General features: G+C 40.6%; 1 protein-coding gene across 1 annotated transcript in view; it reads left to right on the top strand.

Annotated features, from left to right (window-relative positions):
* The window catches only part of PTPRN2 (protein tyrosine phosphatase receptor type N2), a 1,146,107-nt gene that overhangs the window by 1,032,192 nt on the left and 87,037 nt on the right, over window positions 1-26,878 (top strand). The window contains exons 15-16 of the mRNA XM_089694046.1: window positions 18,804-18,951; window positions 21,828-21,901. Coding sequence (XP_089550172.1) covers window positions 18,804-18,951; window positions 21,828-21,901 — 222 coding nt within the window. The remainder of the gene's footprint in view (window positions 1-18,803; window positions 18,952-21,827; window positions 21,902-26,878) is intronic.

Raw genomic sequence — 26,878 nt, 5'->3', positions numbered from 1 at the left:
TGATTATGATGTTTATCTTCACAGAGAACGACAAATCAGCAGAGCTGTGTCTAATGATATTTTATGTGATTTTGTCCTATTTTTTTAACAATTTCCAATGGAGGTTTGAAATCACATAAAAAAAGTGGTACTAAAAATATGATAGCAAAGAGACAGTGATGAATTAACACCTGTAAAAGCACATTTACCGATTGCTGCTCTATTCTGCTGTGCAGTAAAAGGTTAAAGCAAAACCTCAGGTAGGTGGACCTATACCCACCCTATCATGCATATGATAGTTCAAGCTTGGTTTAAATCTGAGCCCTTTTTGATTCCCCTTGTATTCATAGAGGTTTCAGAATATGGAAATGTGCCATCTGCCCTCTAGTGTATTCTCTCTCATAATATGTGGAAGATTCACTTGGACAGTCTTATTTTTTAATTTGATTTTTATTGGAAAATTTCAAAATAAAAAAAAAATAAGATGAGCTTTGTATTACAGAAAATACAGCAAATATGATTCTAATTTTGTCTGCATGTTGATGTGCACCTAGTTTTAGATTGCAACTATTCATGGGATTCTTAGTTGTCCTGTTATATGAGATTGGCTACTTTGTTTATGTCACTTTATGTTTGACATGGGCTGCTACATAAGAGATTGATCACCCATGATTGCTGCAACTTAAAGCCCAACTCTAAGTTCGATACTCTCCCCATTGGAGCTGCCCTCCTTCTGGACCACCCAACCTGAATGTATTTAAAAATGGTGAAGGACATGTGGGTCACAATGAAGTGTGTAGAGGGTGGCTACTGCTTGGCAACCTTTTTTATAAATAGAGTAGGAAGCAATTGTTCTTTAACAGTTGGCAAGTCACCTAATTTCTTCTTTTACATAAATGTCAACAACAGTAAAAGCTTAAATAATATTTCATTTAAGAGGTTCTTCTGCTATTTTTCCATTGAAATGCTATGATATTGAGTACAGTTACACTTATTTTTGGAATCCTCATCCCAGTCTTAAATTCACCTTTCCCAGATCTGCTGAGGAGTCTGCACAGCCTGTTGTAAGAATCTTCACTATCAGGCTGGTGCGCTGTAATCTGTATTTGGTCCCATAGGGCCTTGCACTCCATCTGAAAACTAAAAGAGAAACAAACCAAACAATGAAAAAAATAGTGTAGGAAAAATTAGTTCATTTTGGCTAACTAGGTTTAACTAAAGTTTCAAAAAGGGTTAAATAGGAAAGACTCATACCTCATATGTCCTGCAGCCATTGTCAAAGTCCACAATGGTGTATATATATATATATATATATACAGTATACATATATATGTATTATCCTTGTTACTCAAGTGGTCACTGAAGAACTATTATAATTGTAGCATCTCTGTGTCTTATCATTAATTCTTAATCCTTAATAGTAAGCATTAGTTGAGATGTTATCAATTAGTGCAAGCTAGCCTACGGGTCATCTAACATAGGGCGATGTTTAAAGAGATTTAAAAGGGAGAAGAGTAGAAAATAAAATGGGCAGGTTAAAGGGGAAGCCATAGTTGTTTTTTAATTGAGTTTCTTTCCATCTTAGACTCTGACCTTCTCCTTCATGAGAACTACAGATAATGATATTATCTGATCTTTGAACACGAACAACATTTAAAGTGTCTCATGCATACCCACTCAAAAATGGATAGCGGTTGTGTCCATAGCATACAGTCAGTTTTGGTCAGGCGTGTGCACTGAGTGTATTATCATATGCAGAAAAAAAAGAACTTCCCAAAGAAGTGCTATTTTACAATAGCACGTAATTAAGTTTTGTTTCAGGCAGCTGAAGTTTAAATCTAGGAATTACAAAAACACTACCCATGCAGTGTTCCCCCCATGCACTGCAATGTCTGATTGCTTGTTAACTCTAGGAGAGAACGCATAAGGTATAGCATTTACCATTCTCTGCCAGGTTCCCACACTGCAGCTTGTGAGTCTTCCCTCCCTGTACTCATGTACATTGCAGGGCTCTTGGCCCTGTATTGTACTTGATGATGGAATTTTGTGACTGCAGCAAGGAGCAAGAGGCCTGGGGACTGGTCGCACAAATGGAGGGATCCTGCTGAAGTAAGGTGTAAAGTAAGTATTACACCTGGTTCCTCATCACCTAGAGCATTTAAACCTTGAATTTAATTAATTTATCAATGTTTAGTGTTAAAATTGAGCTTGACCCCTCAGTCAGGACACCCATCATGTTAAAGGACCATTTGGGAAGTTGAAAGAGCTGGCCAAGGACAGGAAGAAAGAAGAGGTAAGCAAAGGTGAGAAAAGAAGAGGGGGGGGGAAAGGGTAGGGGAAGTGGGAAAAGAGATACAATAAAAGAGGAAGGAAGGAGAGGAAAGTAGGGAGGAGGACAGAAAAGGAATGGGAAGACACAGGGAAGAGGGAAGGAAAGGACTGAAGAGGGAGAGAGGAAAGGAAATTATAGAGGGGGAAAATAGATGTGAGGAAAGTTAGAGGAAGAAGGGAGGAAGAAATGAGCAAGAACCAGAGAAATAGGAGTAAGAATACAAGGGAATAGGCAGAGGTAAGGGGACTAGGAAAGGAGAGGGTAAGGGAGAGGACTAGGCAAGAAGAGGAGGTTGCAACAGTCATTACAAAAACACTACATGCCTACATACCCATGTAGGATATGCAAGGTTGTATAGAACCATTATTCCATGACTAAAAAGCTTAAATTGGCACGTTAGGTAATGATTATTAATATGCTTCACTGACCTCTTGTTTTCATCTGTTTATTTCTGTTTCATAATTCATTTATATGTCCATATGTGGTCAGGAGTGTACCAGGGTAGAAACCATTATCCTATTTTTTTTACATGTAAAGCCCTGAGTGGTTGTAAAAGAAACTAATGAGCTGATATTTTCCTTGTTTCAATATTCAAGGTATCCCTGTGTGCTCAGTGTTCAGTTCTGAATGGCTTATTTTACATATATGATTGCAAAATCTACTCTGGACCTATATAAGAGGACCTATAGTTAAAGAAAAACAAAGGTTGTCAGTGCTGGCTTTCTCCATAGAATGCTAGTTACCTGGCTGTCTATGGCTTCAATAATTTGAGTCTCTGACATGGAACAAGCATGCAGATTGAAAAGTCAGAATGAAGTCAGAACTCCTTATATGTATATTTGTTCCAGGGAAGTGACTTAGAAAGTGCTGAAACACTTAACCAGCATAACTAGCCAGGTCACTAGCATTTTTACAAGTAAAGGTCAGCAAGGACAACCGCCATAAGCTTTCAATTCATCTCTCCTTTTTTCCTCTGTTCAGTTTGTCAGTCTTTCTGAAGTAGGATGATCCTTTCACAAGACAGTAGTTGAGGAAGTGACCTAGCAGCTTGACAATTTACACATGATATGGTTGTAGGCTTAGCTAATTTTCCAAAGATCTCTATTTAATTCAGGACCCTTTACATTATGTGTTCCATTAATGCAACACATTACCATTTAAGGTGTGCTGAATTTGGGAAAAAATTGTACCTCACCCTCCTCTTTACACAGTGCTTGACACAAGTGTTATGGTATGCTGCAGTACAGGTGCATTGACTGCTAGTATAGCAGTGCAGTTGGGGTGCATTCACCCCAATCCATTGTGTTATGTATGGTATTGCAATTTCAAAAATCTAAATGGGTCCTCATGTCCAGCATTTGGAATTTCCAATAAAACTCTCTGAATAGTTAGGCTGGGTTCACATATATGTGGTGCGGTATATCGCATGTGATTCGCACAGAAACTGCACCGCATTCCTGTGCAAATCACATGCGATTTGTGTGCGGTGCGATTGGAGCCATACATTTTGTATGGCTCCAATCGCACCCGCACTAAAAATGTGCAGGACCCATTTTTGGGTCTGCACTAGAATCGGATCGCATAGGTATTCACACCTATGCTATCCGATTCTGCACATTGCACCACGTTTTGTGGACTGATTTTGGGGTGTTGTTAACTTAACATACATACCCGGAGTGGTTCACATGAACAGGGTGCGATTCTGATGTGGTGTGGAATTCGCACAGAAAATGCTGTGAATTCCGCTTTGCATCAGTGTGAACCCAGCCTTAAGCAGATATGAGTCATGAGGGAGTCTCTGACTTATTTAGTTGCGGAAATTTCAGCTTGAGCTACTGAACTCCTTCAGGCTGGAAAATTAAAATACAAAGAAAAAGAAAAAACTGGTCACCTACCCAGGTCTATAACTGGCTTTTTAAACAGTGAACATGGAAGGCGTCACAAAGTAAAAGATAGGACTATCCAGTTCAACTTGCCAGCCTACCCCAGTCTAATAATGGCTATTGTCGGCAAGGAACATGGATAAGTATAACTTATCAAAAGAGGGGGATAGGAAAGCCAGTTCAAACTGCCAGCCAGTTAGCCAACTATCAAAAACCAAATTAACCTGTCTAAGAACATGCGTTTAAAAACAGGGGTTTAGTTTGCACACATTCGCAAATACATACGTAAGCCACAGAGCCACAACACGGCACCCTGAGTATCTGTGGTCCTAACTCTATAAATATTGAGAGTCCTCACAATGGAGGCACATGCATTTAAATGGATAGAAACAAGGGCAGGTGAACCTGAGGGAGCCCACTCCTCATTAAGGTCATGGGAGCGCACCTGACACCCAGCATGTAGCACAACGGCAGCCAGGGTGTCCAATGCACCCACTGAACCTCCAAAATTAACATACAAAGAAAAAACTGTTCACCTACCCAGGTCTATAACTGGCTTTTTAAACAGTGAACATGGAAGGCGTCACAAAGTAAAAAATAGGACTATCCAGTTCAACTTGCCAGCCTACCCCAGTTGCGATTCTGATGTGGTGTGGAATTCGCACAGAAAATGCTGCGAATTCCGCTTCGCATCAGTGTGAACCCAGCCTTAAGCAGATATGAGTCATGATGGAGTCTCTGACTTATTCATTTGCGGTGGAAATTTCAGCTTGAGCTACTGAACTCTTTCAGGCTGGAAAATTAAAATACAGAATATACAACATCTTTTTGCAAATATGCAACATCTTATTTAACCTCTTGCCGACCGCGCATAGCCGAATGACGGCTTCACCGCGGCCGGCCAGTTCTGAGTGGACGTCATATGACGTCCTCCCAGAACGCGCTCTCCTGCGCGCCCCATGGGGGCGCGCACCCGGCGATCTCCGTGATCGCTGTGTCCTACGGACACAGCTGATCACGTGATGTGGTGAAAGGCCGATCCCACCAGCCTTTTACCACGTGATCAGCGGTGTCCAATGACACGCTGATCACAGGGAAATGCAAGTGCCGGTTCTCGGCTGCACTTTCCTCACGCTGTCAGATCGTGAGGAAAGTACTGCCGAGAACCGGCAGTTGTCAGAGCGGGGATCGGCACCGATCATCAGGGCACTGATGATCAGTGCCCTGATGATCGGTGCCCAGCAGTGACACCCGCAAGTTCCGCCCAGCAGTGCGCCCACTAGCCCCGCCCACCTGTGCCCAGCAGTACCCCCACCTGTGCCCAGCAGTACCCCCACCTGTGCCCAGCAGTGCCCCCACCTGTGCCCAGCAGTGCCCCCACCTGTGCCACTCTGCCTGTGCCCAGAAGTGCCACCTACATGTGCCCACCAGTGCCACCCACCTGTGCCCACCAGTGCCACCCACCTGTGCCCGCCCACCAGTGCCGCCCACCAGTGCCGCCCAGCAGTGCCGCCCAGCAGTGCTGCCAGTCAGTGCCACCAGTCAGTGCCCAGGGGTTGTGCCAGTCAGTGCCGCCAGTCAGTGCCCAGAAGTGATGCCAGTCAGTGCCGTCTATCAGTACCCATCATCAGTGTCACCTATCAGTGCCGCCTATCAGTGCTGCATATCAGTGCCGCCTATCCGTGACCCCTAATTAGTGCTGTCTATCAGTGCCGCCTATCCGTGCCACCTCATTAGTACTGCCTATCAGTGCCCTTTAGTGCTGCCTATCAGTGCCCATCAGTGCCGCCTATCAGTGCCCATCAGTGCCGCCTCATCAACGCAAATCAGTGAAGGAGAAAAAATACCTGTTTGAAAAATTTTATAAAAGAAACAAATAAACTTTTTTTTTTTTTTTTCAAATTTTTTGCACTTTTTTTAATTTATAGCGCAAAAAGTAAAGCGCCCAGTGGCGATTAAATACCACCAAAAGAAAGCTCTATTTGTGAGAAAAAAATGATCAAAATTTCATTTGGGTACAATGTTGCATGACCGCGCAATTGTCAATCAAAGTGCGGCAGCACTGAAAGCTGAAAATTGGCCTGGTAAGGAAGGGGGTATAAGTGCCTGGTAGGCAAGTGGTTAACTAACCCAAAAAATCTTGTTTAAGATAGTATTTTTTTTTTAAATCCTAACCACCCTAAAATATATACAAAATGACTACATTCTCTTTTCAAAGTGTTGAAATGCATGTGTAAAAGCAGCTTTAATAGGGGTGTTTTATGTGTATTTTAATTTCAGCTGATTTTATCACCTTTGGTTATGGAGGAATATCTAACTTGCTTTCCAGTGGCATGAAATGTGTTTTTCATGTTATTCTTCTTTGTTCTCTCGAAATGTCAATACTCTGGACCGTATATTGGAAATGTGCATCTACTGTTTCTTGGTCTGTAACTTGGATTAAAATGGCATGAACGTTTCAAGCTATTGAAAATTCGGAGAGCCTGCGTCACTCCACTCCGGGGATGCAGCCTGCCATCTCACATAGATTTCACCCACTACCTTTGGCAGCTGGGAGCTGCAAGTAAAAGGGATTAAAGTGTTTGCCTGTCACAAGCTGATCCCTGCCACCTGCTGATTGGATTGAAATAATCCTTTTACACATTACAAAATGCCATTATTACAGTATTACGGAAAAGGTGGCAATAATATCGAAGACATCAGAGGGTTATTAATCTGAAGAACAATTACAATACTATGTATTTCATAGATGAAGCAGAAGAAAATCCACCATTAAATAGGAGGACTATTCCAGCTGTGATATTACTTTATCCAAGAGGTCAGCAAACTGTCCATCTGTAAAGTCTTGAGAATATTCTTGGAGTTTGTTTACTGAGACTTATTTTGGATTTATGAATTAATTTGTAATTCTTGGAAGCACTTTGAGGGTAGGGTCACCAAAGAGCATTTCGTGGCTGCTATACAGTGGGATGAAAATATTTTTTTTCCCCCTAAAGGTGCTGTGTGTTGGTCAGAAATAAGTAATTTCTCATTAATGGGGAACTGAATTTTCATAAGGAAAGGGTGCACATGCCCCTTCCCATCCTCCAGCCCTTGCTGTAAGTAGAAACCCAGACCTTAGATCAGAAACTTGTGTTCTGGCAGCCAGCTGAGAGCAGTACTGTCCAAGCGTGAGGCTACTTCACAGATGATAATACATTATGGACAATCCATAGAAGCCTATGGAATTGCTCAGCACTTGCGTAGTTCTGTGCCCAGCTGTGTTTCAGAAGACAATCTGAGGTCTGCATATTTTCGTACAGTGAGTGTTGGGGAATTAAAATAGCTTTTGCAATTTTTGAAGCATAAGAGTAATTCCAATTTAACATGCATTCTGAGATATTGGGATTACTTTACTAAATGAGTGAAACATGTTCACTCTGCAGGGGAATTTTTAACTTTGAAAGGGAGTTTTCACTTAGCTAAGTTAATATGGTGGAAATTCACTTTACATAGAGTACCATATCACATTCAAGAAAAATGAAAGAAAAACAGAATTTTTGCTTGAAAACATGACTGGATAATAGAAATCAGCACAGCTATCCCACATTACCTAAGCGAAGTGAAAATTCCCTTTCAAAGTGAACATGCTCTTCTTCTTTGGTAAGTCAACTCTCTAAATCCACATACTTATTAAGATGTTGAGTGCTCTGAGTCTCTCAAAACCTGCAGAGATCTACTATACAAAACTGACTTTGCTTTGAAAAAAAAACCCCTTCCTTCCTCAGACCACCTGAAGGTTAACTTAGGACCCATTCAGATCTATGCACTCTGGTAAAAAAAACAATTTAAAGTGGTTCTAAAGACTAAATGTTTTTTTTTATCTTAATGCATTCTATGTATTAGGGCAGGGGTTGGTAATTCATTTTCCCAAGGGTCCACATGAGAAACTGGGACTGTTGTGAGGGGCTGAACCTAATTCTGCTGAATATTAATTTTGGACCTGGGAAAGTCCATAATTACATAATCATGTAGAAAACAAACACCCAGCACTAGGAATAATAGGTACAACTGCTCATGAAATAGGTCTCTTGCAGATGAATGGCCAAGGGATAGCTGCAGCTGAGCCTCAGTATTACTGCCCTACAGTAGTCCATCTGAACTGCAAAATAACAGCTGGATGGAACTGTTCATATGCCACAGCATTTTTAGCCTAGGCTGCAGAGTTTGAAAAGGAGTACCACGTGCCATTGACTTCAGTAGGGCCATACTACAACCATGTGCAATGCATGGGTTAAATCATGTATGTGGAAGTGATGTAACACCTCCCCACTGCCTGTCAAATTCCCTTTGAAAAGCATTGTGACTGCAAAGAGTGAGCCAGGGATCGGTTCAGCGGGGATTTCAGTAGATCCTGACCTGCAGTGAAGAACAAGTGCATGGCTCCTGGGGTTTGCAATGTGCAGGCGCCAACACAGGAAGAACCTGGCTGGGTAGCAGAGCGGTGGAAGTGTGTTGTGACATTTCCTAGGCAACACTCTCCCACTAGAACCTCACTGAGTATTCATTTCAGAACTGTCCCCAGCTGCACTCTCCTCTCTTCCTTCCGTGTCACTGGAGCCATAAGCTCCTGCTGCTGTCAGTCAAATTTTGTGAGTGGGGCATGGAGCAGCCCTGTGTTTGTCTAAGGATGCGCACAGCCCAACTCAGGAGTATGCCCATGTGGGTGCCCGGAGGCACTGGAGGGAAAGGAGGCATGGATAGGTAAAGGACCACTTTGCAATACCATTTCACAAAGCAGGTGAGTATACCATCTTTTTTATTTTAATCTAAAAATGTCTAATGATCAGTTTAACTTGCAAAGCATGTACTGCTGTGGGGTTTATTGTGATATCAATTTTTTTGAATGTCACCCCAATGCACAGAATTAATAAACCAGAGTTGTACTGCTATGTTGTGCTTTATCAGAAAAAAAAATAGTTCGGGTCCGATTTTAGGTCTGTTGTGGTGCAATGGAAACCCCTTCAATTCATCCGATTAGTTTGTAAGTTGTTATGAGCAGGGCCCACTTAATTCTCTTGTTTTGTATTGTATTGTAACTGTACTGTCTCCCTTTATATTTTAAAGCGCCGCACAAACTGTTGACGCTATATAAATTCTGTATAATAATAATATAATAATGAATAGGCTGCCTTGGCATAAGGCACCTTGACCCCCCCCCCCCCCCCCCAAAACGCTGAGTTTTTGAGGCAGCAAAGCTTCCTTTGTTGTGGTGCTAAAAACTGGTGAATACAGAAACAGGGTCAAAATAATAGTGACAATGAACAAAATGCAGTAGCTTATACAGATACTTATAAGATCTTGTGATGTGGAGTGTTCCAACTCAAGTGGTAGAATTCCACAATGTTTCCTTGACTCCTATGAGAAGGTGTGTTTTTTAAGTACTATCTGACAGATGAAGATGTTGCCTGTTGTGGCATAGTAAGACACTCTAATTGCAATTGGTTGAAATAATGGGAAAACTGTTGTGAGTACTTGCATAGAGTTAGAAGTGTGTTATTACCTCTTTAACCATGTTTGTGTTTAGAATAAATAAGGACCAATCAGAAATTATCTCCCAACTGATCTAAAATCACAAAAAAAAATGTGATGGTTAGTATAGATTACTGTACCAATGTTGCTATTTTTAAATACATTTGACAATGGTGGTTCTGGTTCGGTAGGACTGCTAATTTGCATTTTACGTAAACCATTGCAGTTAAAAAATATTTTATTATATATAGTGATTTGAAAAAAAAATTCACCTAAAGGGTGGGATGGAGAAAATCTAAAAAACAAAACAGAGTACATACATCAATACAGTAGTACCCAATCAGGAGTCATCTTTTCTGTCTTCAGGAAAATGAAACATCATGGATGTTGATTGGTCATTGTGGACAACAGCTCTGATTTTATTGCCTCATTCTGTTAAAAGGGCCAATTATCTCCTTGGACAGGAGTCATAATGTACTTATATTTTATTTATTTAACGTTATTTTTTTAAATAACTACCAATTATTGTCCATTTGCAGAGAAGGAGGAGGTGAAAGGTACTTTTTTTGTTAATAGTTGCCAGTTTTTGTCATCTGTAGCTAAACCAGATCGCAGGGATATTCCTGTGTTAGCAAAAATCCGTTAATCTGGTTCAGCCTTTTGACTGAGCCATCTGTGTTGAAACAGAGAGTTAATTACAATCTGGTTTGTTTGCTACCACCCACAAGAACTATAGAAATCTGTGTATTAACTCTTGAGTCTCTGTTAGTCTGAAAAGACAAGGACACAAATCATAACATTCGATTCTAGCCCCTTGGAAACTTGCACAGAGGCCATCAGCAGTAGTCCTTTTCCTTATAGGTACCACTCTGTGGAATGTGTTTCCTCTGCTCCCTGTGACCGGGCTCTGCCAGACGCTGCCAACTCCTGTAACAGACATTAGTATTTTCCATGTCTGAGAACTTAATTGAAACATAATTAAAATCAGTGCTGTAAGTGGCATTTGAGGGTACTATGAATTTATTTACCAATCAAATATTCTAATTAGAATTTTTTTTTCCTTTCTTTAATAGAAAGGGCGCAGCACTCAACCTCCACCAGAGATGTTTCATGCTGGGGACACAAATTACCCAACAGCAGGTTTAGTGAAGAGGCACAAAAGATGCCAACTGGCACTCACCCATTATTACAGTATACCATGCCCCCTAGGTATTTGTCGAGTCGTTTGTGAATGATAACAGAATAATGCTACTTTCATATTTAGAAATTAGAAACTGGAATATTTTTATCACTAAAATATAAAATTTGTTATAACAATAGTGGCATACTATTTTGGAGAAAAGTGTTATTCTGGGTTAAAAATCTTTTGTTTTGGATGAAAATTTGTGTATGTATAACACTAGCCCCATCCTGAACATCTGGTTGCCCAAGACACATGTTTACAATAGTGTGCGGTAATGCACTGCAATGCATTAAACCACTGTGACGGTAACGTGGTGGCGGCTGCTGGCCACTACACGATTAATGGCATTTGTTCCACCATGTCATTAAAGTGTATGTAAAAACAAAACTTTTTTTGGTAGATTAGGAAATTGTTGAGACAGTTGACACTTTTTTTTGGGTCTGTGTCTTGTTTGGTTTCCCTTCTTTTCCCAGAGACACTACAGGAACTAAATGGTAATCTCTAAAAAGTAAGGCAATGTTCCCACTTAGACAGCTTCCACGGGAACAGGTATCCCCTCCGGAAGATTTCCCCCCACCTCTTGTGATGGAGACAGCTTTAAAGCCTATTTGAAGCCTTCTTTGTTTATTACTGTAATTCCATCTAGTGTCATAAACAGTAATAGATGAGGGTGTCTTTCTATTTTGTTAATGTACTATTGTGCCATAACAAGGGGGGAAGTGCCCTGTGCTGGATATACAGACTGCTGCTCAGCAGCACAGTGTGGTTCTGCTCTCCAGTGGTGGGTGCAACGCTCCCCCACAAGAGTTCTCATGGTAGGAATGCCTCTCCTTTTATACCTACACTGGTTCATTTCCTCTTGATCTGGTTGCTTGATACTCCTTACCGTATAACAATATAGTTTCTATTAAAGTGGTTCTAAAGCTTTAAGGTTTTTTACCTTAATCATTCTATGCACTAAGGTAAAACACCTTCTGTGCTGTAGGATCTTCCAGCCCCCCTACCTTATTCTTCTTACCTGAGCCCAATCTCATTTAGCTATTGCCTCTGTCTCCCTCCTCACTGGGCAGATTGATAGCAGTGGGAGCCATTGCCTCATGCTGCTATCAATCAAACTCTGTGATGAGGGAGTGGGGGGTGGGGCCTAGCCGCCTGGTTTGTGTCAATAGATGCAGACAGAGTGGCTCGGGAAGGAGGACGCACGGGTGCCTCCATGGAAAGCGACTTTCCATGGGTGCACTCACCGAAGAGGAGGAGCATCAGTGGGAGACCCCAGAAAAGGAGGATCGGAGCTGCTCTGTGCAAAACTATTATACAGAGTAGGCAAGTATAACATGTTTGTTATTTTAATAAAAAAAAACCTGAAGGTTTAATGTCACTTTAAGTTGATGTTTATTGTTATGTATCTCCTGCCAATGATTGCATACCAACTTCAAACATGGTAATGGAATTATACATCTAAGTTCTTAACTTTTTCAATGTTTTTATTGGTATTTAACGTACTCACATAAACAAATGAAAATGCTATAAAAGTTACAGCAGTACTAAACATGTTCTTGATATTGTTAAACAGAAAAATGCATAGTCAACATACTACAGGTAACAATACCTTTGAATTAAATAGAGTCTAAAGGATCTGCCATGAAAACTATGGGGGGGTAAGGGAGGAGGGGGACGAGGGGGATCTGACAGGAATAAACTTATGAGAGTTATAAGGAGGAAGAAGACTGGGGGAGAATAGGGATGAGGGTGGCGAACTGTGGAAAAAAAGGGTGAGGGGGGGTACATATACATTTTTGGATGTAATGTGATAATATAAATAATTTAATTTTAGAATAAAACATTTTTCGTGTTTACTGAGCAGCACTGTTGACTGAAGCACTGTGCAGGGTGTGTGTCAGACCACTGCAGACCTAGATTGCCCTGCTCTGTGTTGAGCAGTGGTGTGGATCTTCAGCATGCTGCCAGCACAGGGCCTTTTCTTTTCTAATAATGTTTATTCATTTTTAGAGAAGTCGAATAACAACAAACACACCCGTGCAGGGGTATAGCAAAATTCCACAGATAGATCATTTAGAGTCAAAGTAATCCACTTTCAAACATGTAAAGTCTCATACAAAATAGTGATCGGAGAAGTCATCCAGAAGGGCATTCAACTCTCGAATAACCACCCATTAGGGCATACTTTCCCCGATTTAGGTGGACCATGTAAAAGGGTAAAAGTATGGCTAGAGGTGGAAAGAAAAGAGAATGGTGGAGTGAAAAAGAAACTTAAGGAGCAAAATAAAGGAGGGAGGGGGGAGAGGTTGGGGAAAGGGTCTCCACAGACTCAGGGACCTGCCAGCAAATACATTAAAAATGACCTATACTAAAGGGGTGAGGTGATAGAAGAGCATAGTTAATCTAAGGTTCCCACACCTTCAGGAATTTTGAGTGAGAAGCACATGGCCTTTTTTACCCTAGCTGCAGCATACTAGTACGTTAAAAAAAAAAGAAAAAAGAAGCGTACATTCAATTCTGATTATGCAGCTGAACTGAATAACAGTAAGAAAAATAGAAACTTAACTTTCTCTATCAAAGACGTTGGTCAGAGGAACATATAGAAAAGACTGATCCCCCCAGGGGGAACACAGACAGCAACAAATTCCTGACAGGCAATTAACACTTCCCCACGCTATCCAATTTTTTTCAAGTTTTGGCCTTGCATTTATTTTAATGAATATATATTTTCTGTGAAGCTCACATATCTTGCATGAAGTGTTTGAAGTTGACCTGTAAAGGTATCTATGAATGGACCACTCATTTGACAGAATGGCTTGTTTTATTGATAACTCAGAAATAAACCATGCTTGGATTACAGATGGTTACGCTTTCCACGTCAATATGCACTCAACAATCAAGAGGCAGGATGGATAATCCAATCGTATCTGTGATTGACTGTTGTCCTCAAACAGTAACCACAAAATCTGGATATTACAGATTTGCACATACGTCTGCATAAGATAATATGAAAGAAGTAAAGTTTTCTTGGCAATCAGAATAGAGAAGCTGCAGACACTCAGTACCATAATGCACTAAAAAACAATACAATGCAGTGCATGCTTGTATGGGAGACTTATGTGCATGAGAATTCATTGACCAGTCACATGTTCCTATGGTCATAGTAGCATTTTTTCAGACTTACATTTCCTTCTTCACTTGGGCAGGAAAGCAAGATTGTTTAAATCAAATAAAATTATTTATAAAATGCATCAATTAAACATCTTGAATATTTCCAATGAATGTCAGTTTTAGACTTACATTAGAATGTGTTAAAAACAGATAAATATTGGATTTGTAAAATCAAATACAATTACATTTTGTAAAATCAAATACAATTTTAAATTGAATTACAAAAAACAGATAAATATTGTCGTTACATATTTAAATCAACCTATCTTGTCATGCTGCTTTTAATCATCTTCATTTTTTTGTAGTTTTGAATATACACTACTCAAAAAAATTAAAGGAACACTTTTTAATCAGGGTATAGCACCAACTCAATTAAACTCCTGGGATATTGATCTTGTCAGTTAAGTAGCAGAGGGGTTGTTAATCAGTTCCAGCTGCTTTGGTGTTAATGAAATTAACACAGGTGCACTAGATGGGCAAAAATGAGATGACCCCCAAAACAGGAATGGTTTTGCAGGTGGAGGCCACTGATATTTTTATCCCTACTCATCTTTTCTGAATGTTTTTCACTAGTTTTGCATTTGGCTAGGGTCAGTGTCACTACTGGTACCATGAGGCAATACCTGGACCCTACAGAGGTTGCACAGGCAGTCCAACTCCTCCAGGGTGGCACATCAATATGTGCCATTCCCAGAAGGTTTGCTGTGCCTCCCAAAAAAGTCTCAAGAGCATGGAGGAGATTCCAAGAGAAAAGCAGTTACTATAGGAGAGCTGGACAGGGCCCGTAGAAGGTCCTTAACCCATCAGCAGGACCGGTGTCTGCTCCTTTGTGCAAGGAGAAACAGGATTAGCACTGCCAGAGCCCTACAAAATGCCCTCCAGCAGGCCACTGGTGTGAATGTCTCTCGCCAATCAGAAACAGACTTCATGAGGGTGGCCAACATCCTCTAGTGGGCGCTGTGCTCACTGCCCGGCACCATAGTGCTTGATTGGCTATTGCTATTGAACACCAGAATTGGCAGGTTCACCACTGGCACTGTTTTTTTCACAGATGAGAGCAGGTTCACCCTGAGCACATGTGACAGAAGTGAAAGGGTCTGGAGAAGCCGTGGAGAACATTATGCTGCCTGTAACATCTTTCAGCATGACCGTTTTGGTGGTGGGTCAGTGATGGTCTAGGGAGGCATATCCATGGAGGGATGCACAGACCTCTACAGGCTAAACAATGGCACCCTGACTGCCATCAGGTATTGGGATGAAATCCTTGGACCATTGTCAGACCCTACACTGGTGCAATTGGTCCTGGGTTCTTCTTGGTGCACGACAATGCGCAGCCTCATGTGACATGAGTATGCAGACAGTTCCTGGAGGATGAAGGGATTGATACCTTTGAATGGCCCCCACTCTCACCTGACCTAAATCCAATAGAACACCTCTGTGATATCATGTTCTGATCCATCTGATGCGGCCAGGTTGCACCTCAGACTGTCCAGGAGCTCAGTGATGCCCTGGTCCTGGTCTGGGAGGAAATACCCCAGGATACCATCCGTCGTCTCATTAGTAGCATGCCCCGATGTTGTCAGGCATGCATACAAGCACGTGGGGGCCATACACACTACTGAGTGCTATTTTGAGCTGCTGCAATGAAATTTCAGCAAAATGGACTAGCCTGCTGCATCATTTTTTCACTTTGATTTTCGGGGTGTCTTTGAATTCAGTCCTCTGTAGGCTGATAATTTTCATTTCCATCAAATGATGGGGCATACTTACATCCCTAACACATTACCCAGTCCATATCAGTATAGATATCCAGTATGATGTTTTTCCCCATTGAGATCTGATGTGTTTTCAAAGTGTTCCTTTAATTTTTTTGAGTAGTGTAGTAGGGAAGGGTCAGATCCCCAATGCAGACACTGGTCTCATCCTCATCCAATCTGAAAATGTGTTGTTTGTCGATGTGTATGTCTGTTTTTTTATTTTTCCTCATTTTACTAGTGACAGAAGGGACAGGAAGTAAAGTTGGCCATACATAGATCGTTTTTTTTTCAATCAGCAGCCTGGTTGATCAAAAAAAAAGAAAAGCTTAACAGATTCCTCCATCTACACATGTGAGGAGGTCAGAGGAATCATCCCTGCTGTATCATTGTATTTTGACAGTGCATGCTTCTCTGCTGTCAGAATATACTGATCTGAGTGACTACATCACTGATCGAACAAAAATGTTCCCACAGTTCTGTGGGTGAGAAGTCGATCATTAGATTGACTTCTCACCAATGCAAACAGCCATAGATCGATTGAAGTTCAGTCAGTCCCTGTTGAATCAACCGAATTTCGATTAAAGCGGTAGTAAACTGCGACCTTGTTAAAAAAAAACCCTGAAAGACAATGGCATAAAGTGCTAGTATGCATTACATGAAAAAAAACGACTTTACTACCAGTTTAACTTATGGCCAGCTTAAGGGGAAAGCTCCCTAGTGGGGATGTAGATAGTTGTAAGAACATTACAGAGGTTTTAATTGTTCTTTACTTTGTCCAAGCTAACAGCATGTTTTAGCTGATATTGAGCTATACTTTCCTCCAAATATGACATGAATATTTATATACATATTAGAAGGTAGATAGATAGATAGATAGATAGATAGATAGATAGATAGATAGATAGATAAACAGCTTTGTTATGCCATTTATAATGTTGCATACACCCAATAGGGCTGCGTAGCCACAGACCGGTCAAGGTGCCCATGCTGATCCATGTCAACAGCTAAAAGTACCTACAATGGGCAAGTGAGCGTCAGAACTGGACCACAGAGCAATGGAAGAAGGTGGCCTGGTCTGATGAATCACATTTTCTTTTACATCATGTAGATGGCTGGTTATGTGTGCATCGCTTAGCTGGGGAAGAGATGGCACCAGGATGCAGTGTGGGGAAGAAGGCAAGCTGGCAGAGGCAGTGTGATGCTTTAGGCAATGTTCTGCTGGGAGACCTTGGCTCCTGCTATTTGTGTGGATGTCACTTGACACATACCACATACCTAAACATTGTTTAGTAAGTAATACAGAACAGTTTTTGATGTACTGCAGGGAAGTCAAATTATACAATCATACATGTGAGCAGGCTGAATGTGTACTACAGTACTATAGCCAACACTGGCATGCATTTCTTCAGGGTGGAAAAGTGCACCTTTGTCAAGTTACAATAATAATGGATATGTGCGAACATTCACAGACGTGTGGTTTACTAGACCTCCCTTTATTATGATTAGTAGAGATGTATGCACACATTCAGATTAGTTGTATAGGAAAAAAAGTGTTTTATAGATTGTACCGTGACATATTTTAAACATATACGCATGGTATGAATAATATATTCATCATAAAATATTAATAACAGAAAGGTTGTTTTTGTTCTACAGACGGTTACAGAAAGAATTATTGTATATTTAGGCTTTATTTAACTATTTACTAAAATGTTCTGGTACAGCATCTATGAAGGTTGTATCTCTGGGAACACAGTCTGCTGATCACAGTCATGGTGTGTACATGTGTGAATGCATACGTAAATGTACAGAAATGAACACATAACCCAATATGATCAGCCTGCTCACCCTCAATGGCAGTTTGAGTTCAACTTTAGTAAATTAGGCCATCTTGAGTAAAAGTACCTGCCATTCACAGTGCAGGCTAATATTACTTCATAACCAATATTTATCCTATCAAACCACTGGGGCAGGGCATACAAGCCATGACCTGGGGTGTCAGGACTGCCAGGGGCGGCATACAGCTGTCTATAAATCCAGTTGCTGACTGTCAGTAACACATTCCAATTATAATAAACAGTTTGAGATGATAATCTTCTCTTGTTGTTGGAATGGTGTACCATGTACTTACAGTTCACCCACTCTAGCTCCATATACACACATATGACAGATTCCTAGTAAATTTATAGACTGATTCTCAAAACAATGTACAATACCAACTACGCCCCGCCCCCCCTTCCTACAAAACAATTACAAAATATCTACAGTTTTACCATAATTTTTCTATTGTCACAAGACCAAATATTGAAATTGTATCAGATTTGTTTAAAACTTTTTTTCTCTTTTTGTTCTCATGTGCTTGCTGTTTTCAGTTACACTTCATTTTTTTCACTATCAAACTTACTTAACCTCTCAGTATCTATACAAGTCTACATGAATACATTCCTGACATGTCATTATATACAGCAACAATTTATATAAAAAAAAGTATACCATTTATCAATAGAAGGCAGTGCCTAAGCTCCAGTCCATTGACTTTGCCTAGAGTGATTTGATGCCACCAGTCTACTGCAGGAAGAGGAAGCATTTCCTTAGTCTCCTCTCCCTCAGTGATCACCTGGGGATGCACTGTGTCACTGCCAAAAACTGCACAGGCACCAGGATTTACATGATTGTGTCATCTGTGAGCCAGCTTCTCAGTCCCAGAAGTAGATGCTGACCCTTTTGTATGCCTGAACAAAGATGGTGCTTACTGCAGAGAAAAGCAGATACAGGTATTGTCAAGGGGAGTTCTATGCATGAATGCACTGATCGTGAACAAAGTAGCTGAGGAGCTGCAGACAGGAAACTAGTACTGTATCACCAACACAAGAAATTCTGATATAGCTCCATCATTCCACTGATGTCAAGTCATTTTGTGAAGTGCATTTCAACCAAGCATAAGATTCACAGTATACTATATAACATTGCTCTTGTCTATGTTTTAGTCTTATATGGAAGACCATTTGAAGAACAAGAATCGCCTTGAAAAAGAGTGGGAGGCACTGTGTGCATATCAAGCTGACCTGACTGCAACAAATATTGCGCTGAAGGAGGAGAACGTGGCAAAGAACAGATCTATAACTGTGGTTGCATGTAAGTATAACTAGATAGCAAGTGTCAGTTACTTATATCAAGACAAACAGTTATTGGCTTCTTATATCTTTTTGGGACTCTGGTGGCAAGATCATTGTGTGTGCTTTCAAGCCTGCACACTTGCAACTTTCAAGTTTTTAAACAATGCTACAGCAGAAGTTGGAATTCTCCAAGGTGTATGGGAACATCCAAAACACAAACGTGGATTGAAACCATGCCACAGACTTGAAAAGGGAGAATGGCATTCCCAAGAGAAATAAGAAGCCAATGGGTGACTCATCACACTCCTTCATTTTTGGTGGACTGGCCTTTTATTCTTCCCTAGTTTAACAATGTGGAAGACAGCTAAATCATCTTCCAGCCTAGGGCTGGCAACAGATGGCCTGGGGAGACAGAGGTATAAATTTGCCCAACTAGTTTAATAACTGTAGGTCATTAAATAGAAAAGAGTCACTCAAGGAGACAGAAGTTTTAGATCTATGAAACTAATAATTCACAGGGGAAGCATTTCACAGGCAAGACGGCTTGATGCGACTCGAATCTGACACTGCCAAAGTTAAAAATAGCACAGCAGGAATTTGGTATTTATGGGATGAAGAAATTGTTAGCTAATGTTATAATAGAACTATTAAAAATTAATTCATAACACAGAAGACAAAATTCATAAGAACAGGTCCAAGAACATGCAGCTGTGGTTTAGATTTAGAATCAGGGTACATGTATGTTTCTCCCTTTTTGTCACTAGTTCCTATATTTGCTCAGCATATATACTGTTGCTGGTTGGTCTACTGTGCCCACTGCAACATGTTGGGTAAATACTGTATTCCAAAAAGAGGGCTTGGCTTACAGTGCCTAATGATCAACTGATATATGAAAAACCACCTATTCACATACTGGGTACTGTCATGAAATCGTAAATGTAATAAATACTAGTCAGAAAATTAAATGAAAAAAATACATTTTTTGTCTTTGGTTTATCCTATATTGTAGCTCTTACTGACATTCTCTGTAAAAGAGAAGCAAATGGTCTGTAGAAGTCCCTTTACGCAATTGCAAGTGTACATTCATAAAGTGTATCTCAAGCCAAAACCAAAAATGTTATTGCTTACTAATTCTCCAAGGAACAAAGAAACCCTCGTGTATTATACACGAACCCCTCGTGTATTGAATCGTATTGTTACTGTACTGTCTCCTGTACTGTCTCCCATTATAATGTACAGCGCTGAGCAAACTGTTGGCGCTATATAATATTAATAACTAAAAAAGCTACAATTTCTGGGGAATTTGTGTGAAGTGTTCTTACCTCCACCAGTAGTCTACAACTAGAGTGGGCGGAGTAACTGGGTGGAGTGGCTTGTCACTCTGCTGCCTGCTCACACACCTGGGTTCCTATAGCAACTCACTCTACAGCAAGGGCAGAGAAGAGCGGTTAAAAACAAACTGCTCCAACTTGCTCACTTCACTGGCGGTTGCCATCTTCAAACGGTTGTAGTTTAAAAATTATAAATCCTACACCGCTTTATATTGTGAGAATCACAAGACCCAGACCTATATTTTGATGCATAGTATGTCTCTGAAATATTAAAAATGAAGGCACAGTCGCAGTTTAGAAATTGCCCTTCAAATTTGAGGTGGCTAGAGAGGAGTTTCAATGAATGTCAATGGGTGGCGTGAGTTGCAAACAAATGGTCATATTGTGAAAACTATCAGGACTATGGCTTAGCCGTGGACATTTTTATTGGCATCATGGATAGCTGAACGTTTTGATATAAGATTTGTGTAGGTGGGCTTGAAAATGAGGGAGTGATGGCAGTTTAGAAATCATGTCTTGATTTTTCTGCTCACACTCTAGCTTTTGTCAGCTCCCACTCTAGTTTTGAACATTCCACCATTCATTCCTCTGGGACCAATTTCACCACAAAACCGCTGATATTTCGTGAACCATTCGGTGAAACGTTCCACAAAGTAATAGCACACCAATCGGGAACAATCCGCACGTTTCAGTATATTACTGTCTATGTAGTGTAAAAATTGTGGGAGGAGTTAGGGTGGTAAATTTGGCTATAATAATAAGAATATATATGTGAGATAACAGTAAGTGGTTTTGCCATACAAGAACACTTAAATATTCAGTTGCAGTGGGTTATACTGCTGCCTTCAGGAGGAAAAAATGAGTTTTGCCAGGTGGGGGCTTAGGTTTCTTTTGTTATGATAAAAATGTATTTTTATTGCCAGGGACTTTATTGATAGAGGTGTCATGGGAAGCCCCAAAGAGATGTTTTCCATTGGAGGGCATGTGAAACAATTGTTTAATAGTTGTTTCACAGACCAGTATTTTAGCCAGAGAGTCCACATTAATAGACTGAAAGTGAGACATACACGCTTTCTAAATTGTACTGTTCATGTGTCCCTTGATGAACTCCAAGTAAAGGATTTTACGGTGAGTACAAAAATCCTGCTTTTTAATTGTTCATCAAGCGACACAGGAAAAGTACAATTCAGGAACCCCGTCTGTCTCATTTCTAGAATTAGTGTCTTGTCTATTAGTAGGCAACAATAAAAAACAATAAAAACAATTGCTGCACCTGTTCTGCAAGGGAGAATGTCTCTTTGGGGCTTCCTACAACAACATTGTTGTTGTTTCCAGTTCACCTCACAGCACAGGAAGTGCAAGGACACTGCGTTTCTGGCAAGATCAACAAGTATTTTCTGTGCTTGCTAAGAAATGTTTTGAGCCTGAAAGATGAAAACTAATGCAGTCACCATTTCTAGAGATTGTTACGCTTCAATATGTTACATTTTTGTAGAAAGCCATAATCAGTGAAGAAATTACATGTACAACTGTTTGCAATAATAGTGATATTTTCTTCTGCTAGATGACCACAATAGAATCATTCTGAAGGCGGAGAACAGCCACGACCATTCGGACTACATCAATGCCAGTCCCATTGTAAGTGTTTAGCTGTTTTCTGTTTTCATCTTTCTGCTTCGTTAGAGTCTCGTTTACATCCTAAGTGCCTATCGGCAAGTCATCTTTGCCTCGTGTTACTGCATTACTAATGGATGCAATTATGAGTTACAGAGCAAACGGTTGGTTCTGGTTGCCATGGTTACAGATGAGTAGAGATAGCTGTGTTGATGGGATTACATGGTTGGGTTGCCTCTGGCCTTTGGAAACCTGTAGTTAACTTTTTCATGTGTCTAAAATTTAAATGGATTGTTACAATAAAGAAAGTTTGCACACGTCAAATTACATTTACACTTTAGTTGCATGGGCATGAAGTTTCATAAATGTTCTGTTATTTAATACTCACATTTAATTTGGTAGTTGTGTTATATCAGATTTCTGACTTTTTTTTTTGATATGTGTGAGGTGATCAAAATAATCAAATCCACAAACAAATATCCATAACTTTCAATTGGATTCAATCAGATTCAGTCGGCCAGGGTCCAATATTATCAATTGTTTTGCATCAATTGACATCACCAACATACAACTAATAAGATTATGAGATCACATTATGGAAACAAGCAATTGATATATTACGATCATAAGTTACAATTGTATCCTAACTCAAAATCCACTTTCTGATGCATGGCACACCAATTAAATATGTTGTCCACCATAGATTGATCTTAATATTGGAAGATATTGATCTGAAAAAAATTGATTATTTATCAAAGAGTGTATGGCCACATTTAGGGTGCACATAAATGAAGTCATCTGCTCCAAGCCTAAAGACTGGGGCCTTTTTTTATAGTTGTTTGCTCAAATTGTTTTCAGTACAGACACAAGAAACCTGTTTCATTACCTGAGCCCTTTAATCATGCTGCTATCTGTCTGGACCACCCTCCAGAGAGGGAGCTTCCTGTACACCTGGTGAGCTGCACCCATCCATCCCTTAAAGGGGACTCTGGCATTCCTTTGATCTACACCTAAAGCTCCAGGATCCACATATTCTGGGAAGGAGTCATCCCCATCCCTGCCCCATTTCAGATGACCTTGATGACATCAGGATATAATATATAAAGGAGCATTTTACTATGCGCTCCGGTGAGTGCGCATTTCTTCCATACTAGATCGCACAAGCACCGAATTATAAGAGAACACGGGATTCCTAGGAGCACTTTAGTCACCTTATGAACTTTTACTATTTACTATTTATTATTCATGATGCATTTTATGATTATATTCACATTTATCTTTTTATTGTAATTTATTTGAGCGCTGCACATTTTATACATTTTGATCTTTTGAGATTTGTTTTGGTTACCTTGGTGCATAGCGGCTGATTGCTTCTATGTGCGCTCGCATTCACTTATTATTCTCCAGTAACAAGGCTGCCAACCGTGCAGATACATATGGAATTTTCTTTGAAAAATGGAGAAGGTTAGGTCAAGAAAATCCCAAGTCAAAACTGTCAACAGATCCAGTTAAGCCTGACTAGTTTACATCAAACTCACAAGGCTTTCTATTGGGTAGTAATGCCCTTCATCACATTAAAGGATTAATTGGGAGGAAGAAGGGGGAAGGGTCAATCACAGATCCTGTCACCAACAGCCTATTTGCTTTCTATAAATTATTTTCTAATCACATGCCATGTGCCCTTGAACTTGCAAGGTAAATCAACCACTCCAGGTAGAGCTGATTCACTAGCACAGTCCCCTTCTCTCCTGCCATCTCATAGTCCTCTCCTATTTTGGGGGTGTTTAATTACTGCATATGTTGGCCACACTCCTCTGTCCCCTCCTCCTTACCTCCTAAGGGAATACTACAGAGTGTCACTTGCTGAATCACATTCTAATGTTGGCACACAGCACATTCTCAACCCTTTAAGTTTTCTACACAAGGGCAATTTTGCAGGCAGATAACATGCATAAAATACTTTAAACACATATAATTTTAAAGTGGTTGTAAAGGCAGAAGGTTTTTACCGTCATACATCCTATGCATGAAGGTACAACATTTTCTACATACAGTTCCCCCAGCCACCCCTTATACTTACCTGAACCAGATCTCAATCCAGCGATGTGCAGGAGAGCAGAGGCTCTCTTGGCTCACTCTCCTCATTGGCTCAGACACAACGGCGGAGCCAAAGCCAGTGAGCAGGGAGCAGGAGATGGAGCAAAGCTTCACTCTTTGTGACTTACAGACACATGGCACTGGCTTGGGAGAAAGCCCGCTGGTGTACCACGATAGCAAGCATGTTCCTACAGTGGTACACTGAGAAATAAAGGAGCCAGGAGCACCGGTGGGGGACCCAAGAAGAGGAGGATCGGGCCTGCTCTGTGCAAAAGTACTGCACAGAGCATTTAAGTACTGTATAACATGTTTATTATTCTTTAAAAGTAAAAATCTGCATTAACAATCACTTTAATTGTCGTTGAAGAGACATGCATTATATTTCAGCAACCTATATCCCTAGATGTACCAAATATTTCTGAATGAGGTTTTCACACAGGGTGAATTCCCACTTTGAATTATGGAAATGAATGACATTTCAGGCATTTTCCATGCATGTTATGGCACATGGTTTTAACAGAGGACAGTGTGCATTCTGCTGTGTTTGCTTGCATGTAGTTGTTCCTGTCTGTAAAAGACAAAAAATATATTTCTGATGGACATATAGCAGGAGATCTACTAAAGCTGGTTCACTTAGAATCTGGTGCACCTGTGCATGATAGTCAATCAGCTTCTACCCTCAACTTGTTCAATTAAGTTTGGCAATAAGGGCTATCTCACACTAGATGCAGTTCAGTGCGCTTTTTTTCTGCATTGAAAATGCATGACAGTGTTTTCCATGTATTCCAATCGCCATGGTTTACACTAGTGCAGTCAGTTCCAGTCAGTTTCTGATGCAGAAAAATAATTAGAACATGCTACATTTTTTCTGTATAGAACCATACTGGAACATGGCAAACTGCATCAAAACTGCACCAGAACTGCGTCTGGTGTGAACTGCAAGCAAAAACGTATCCGGAATGCATCCGTAATGCATTTTTGTAGTGTGAACCTGCCCTAAAACCTGGAAGCTGATTGGTTTCTATGCAGAAGTACACCTGATTTTGTACTCTCCAGCTTTAGTAAATAAACCCCACAGTATACCCTGTTAACAAGCAGTAATACAAATTACATGTACATTGCGTGTACATTTTACTGTCTTTTCATAAACTCCTATGGTCCCCCCAAAAAGTTCCTACAGGCTGGATTGTCATAATGCACTGCGACACAGAGATATGAATGGGACTAACTGGTTTGTATGACAATGCTATGTTTAATGCAGTTTCCCAGCAATTCTGGGAAGGAAGGAATTGACAACTCTGTCTAATTACTCTAAAACTATATAATATAGGTATATAATGACTATCTGTGCAACACCTGTTCAGATTTTGTACTGGTCAGTAGTCTCCTTTTCCTTTTAGTCATACTTTGAGCAAATATTAAAGTATATGTAAAGTCAAAGCTTTTTATTTCTTATTGGATAGAGTCGAGAACAGTTGAAACCCATATTTCTCATGAGGGAGATTCACTTTCACTTCCTGTCATTTCGACGTAATAGTATTGTCTCCCATTATATTGTAAAACGCTGAGCAAACTGTTGGCGCTATATAAATCTTGTATAATAATAATAATAATATTAATTTAAAAGGAATTCTCTCCAAGGTGAGGAAAATCCCCTCTTAGACAGTTGTCATCAAGAAAAGTGTCCCCATATAAACTATATTGGCAAAAGTATGGAAACGCCTGCCTTTACACGGACATGAACTTTAATGGCATCCCAGTCTTAGTCCATAGGGTTCAATATTGAGTTGGCCCACCCTTTGCAGCTATAACACTTCAACTCTTCTGAGAAGGCTGTCCACAAGGTTTAGGAGTGTGTCTATGGGAATGTTTGACCATTCTCCTAGAAGCGCACTTGTGAGGTCAGGCACTGATGTCGGACAGGAAGGCCTGGCTCGCACTCTGTGTTCTAATTTATCCCAAAGGTGTTCTATCAGGTTGAGGTCAGGACTCTGTGCAGGCCAGACAAGTTCCTCCACCCCAAACTCGCTCATCCATTTCTTCATGGACCTTGCTTTGTGCACTGGTGCACAGTCATCTTGATACAGGAAGGGGTTATCCCCAAACTGTTCCCACAAAGTTGGGTGAATGAAATTGTTCAAAATGTCTTGGTATGCTGACGCCTTAAGAGTTCCCTTCACTGAAACTAAGGGGATAAGCCCAACCCCTGAAAAAAAAACCCAGACCATAATCCCCCCTCCGCTAAACTTTACACTTGGCACAATTCATTCAGGCAAGTACCGATTTCCTGGCAACTGCCAAACCCAGACACGTCCATCGGATTGCCAGAAAGAAAAGCTTGATTCGTCACTGCAGAGAACATGTCTCCACTGCTTTGGAGTCCAGTGGCGGCGTGCTTCACACCACTGCATCCGACACTTTGCATTGCACTTGTAAGTGTAATGTAAGACTTAGATACAGCTGCTCGGCCATGGAAATCCATTCCATGGAGCTCTCTACACGCTGTGGTTGTGCTAATATGAAGGTCACAGAAAGTTTGGAGGTCTTTAACTATTGACTCTGCAGACAGTTGGCGACTTCTGAGCACTGTGCGCTTCAGCATGCGCTGACCCCCCCTGTCATTTTACGTGGCCTACCACTTCATGGCTGAGTTGCTGTTATTCCCAGTTGCTTCCCTTTTTTTATAACACCACTAACAGTCGACCGTAGAATATTTAGTAGTAAGGAAATTTCACAGATGGACTTATTGCACAGGTGGAAACCTATCACAGTACCACACTTGAATTCATGAAGCTCCTTAGAGCGACCCATTATTTCACAAATCTTTGTAGAAGCAGTCTGAATGCTTAGGTGCTTGATTTTATACACTTGTGGCCATGGAGGTGAATTCAATGATTTGGAGGG

This window comes from Staurois parvus, unplaced genomic scaffold (genome assembly GCF_062004578.1).
Source record: "Staurois parvus isolate SC_StPar_1 unplaced genomic scaffold, SC_StPar_1.0 ptg000005l, whole genome shotgun sequence".
Taxonomy (NCBI): Eukaryota; Metazoa; Chordata; class Amphibia; order Anura; family Ranidae; genus Staurois; species Staurois parvus.
The sequence above is the reverse complement of the archived record's forward strand: the minus strand, read 5'-3'. Positions and strand labels throughout refer to the sequence as shown.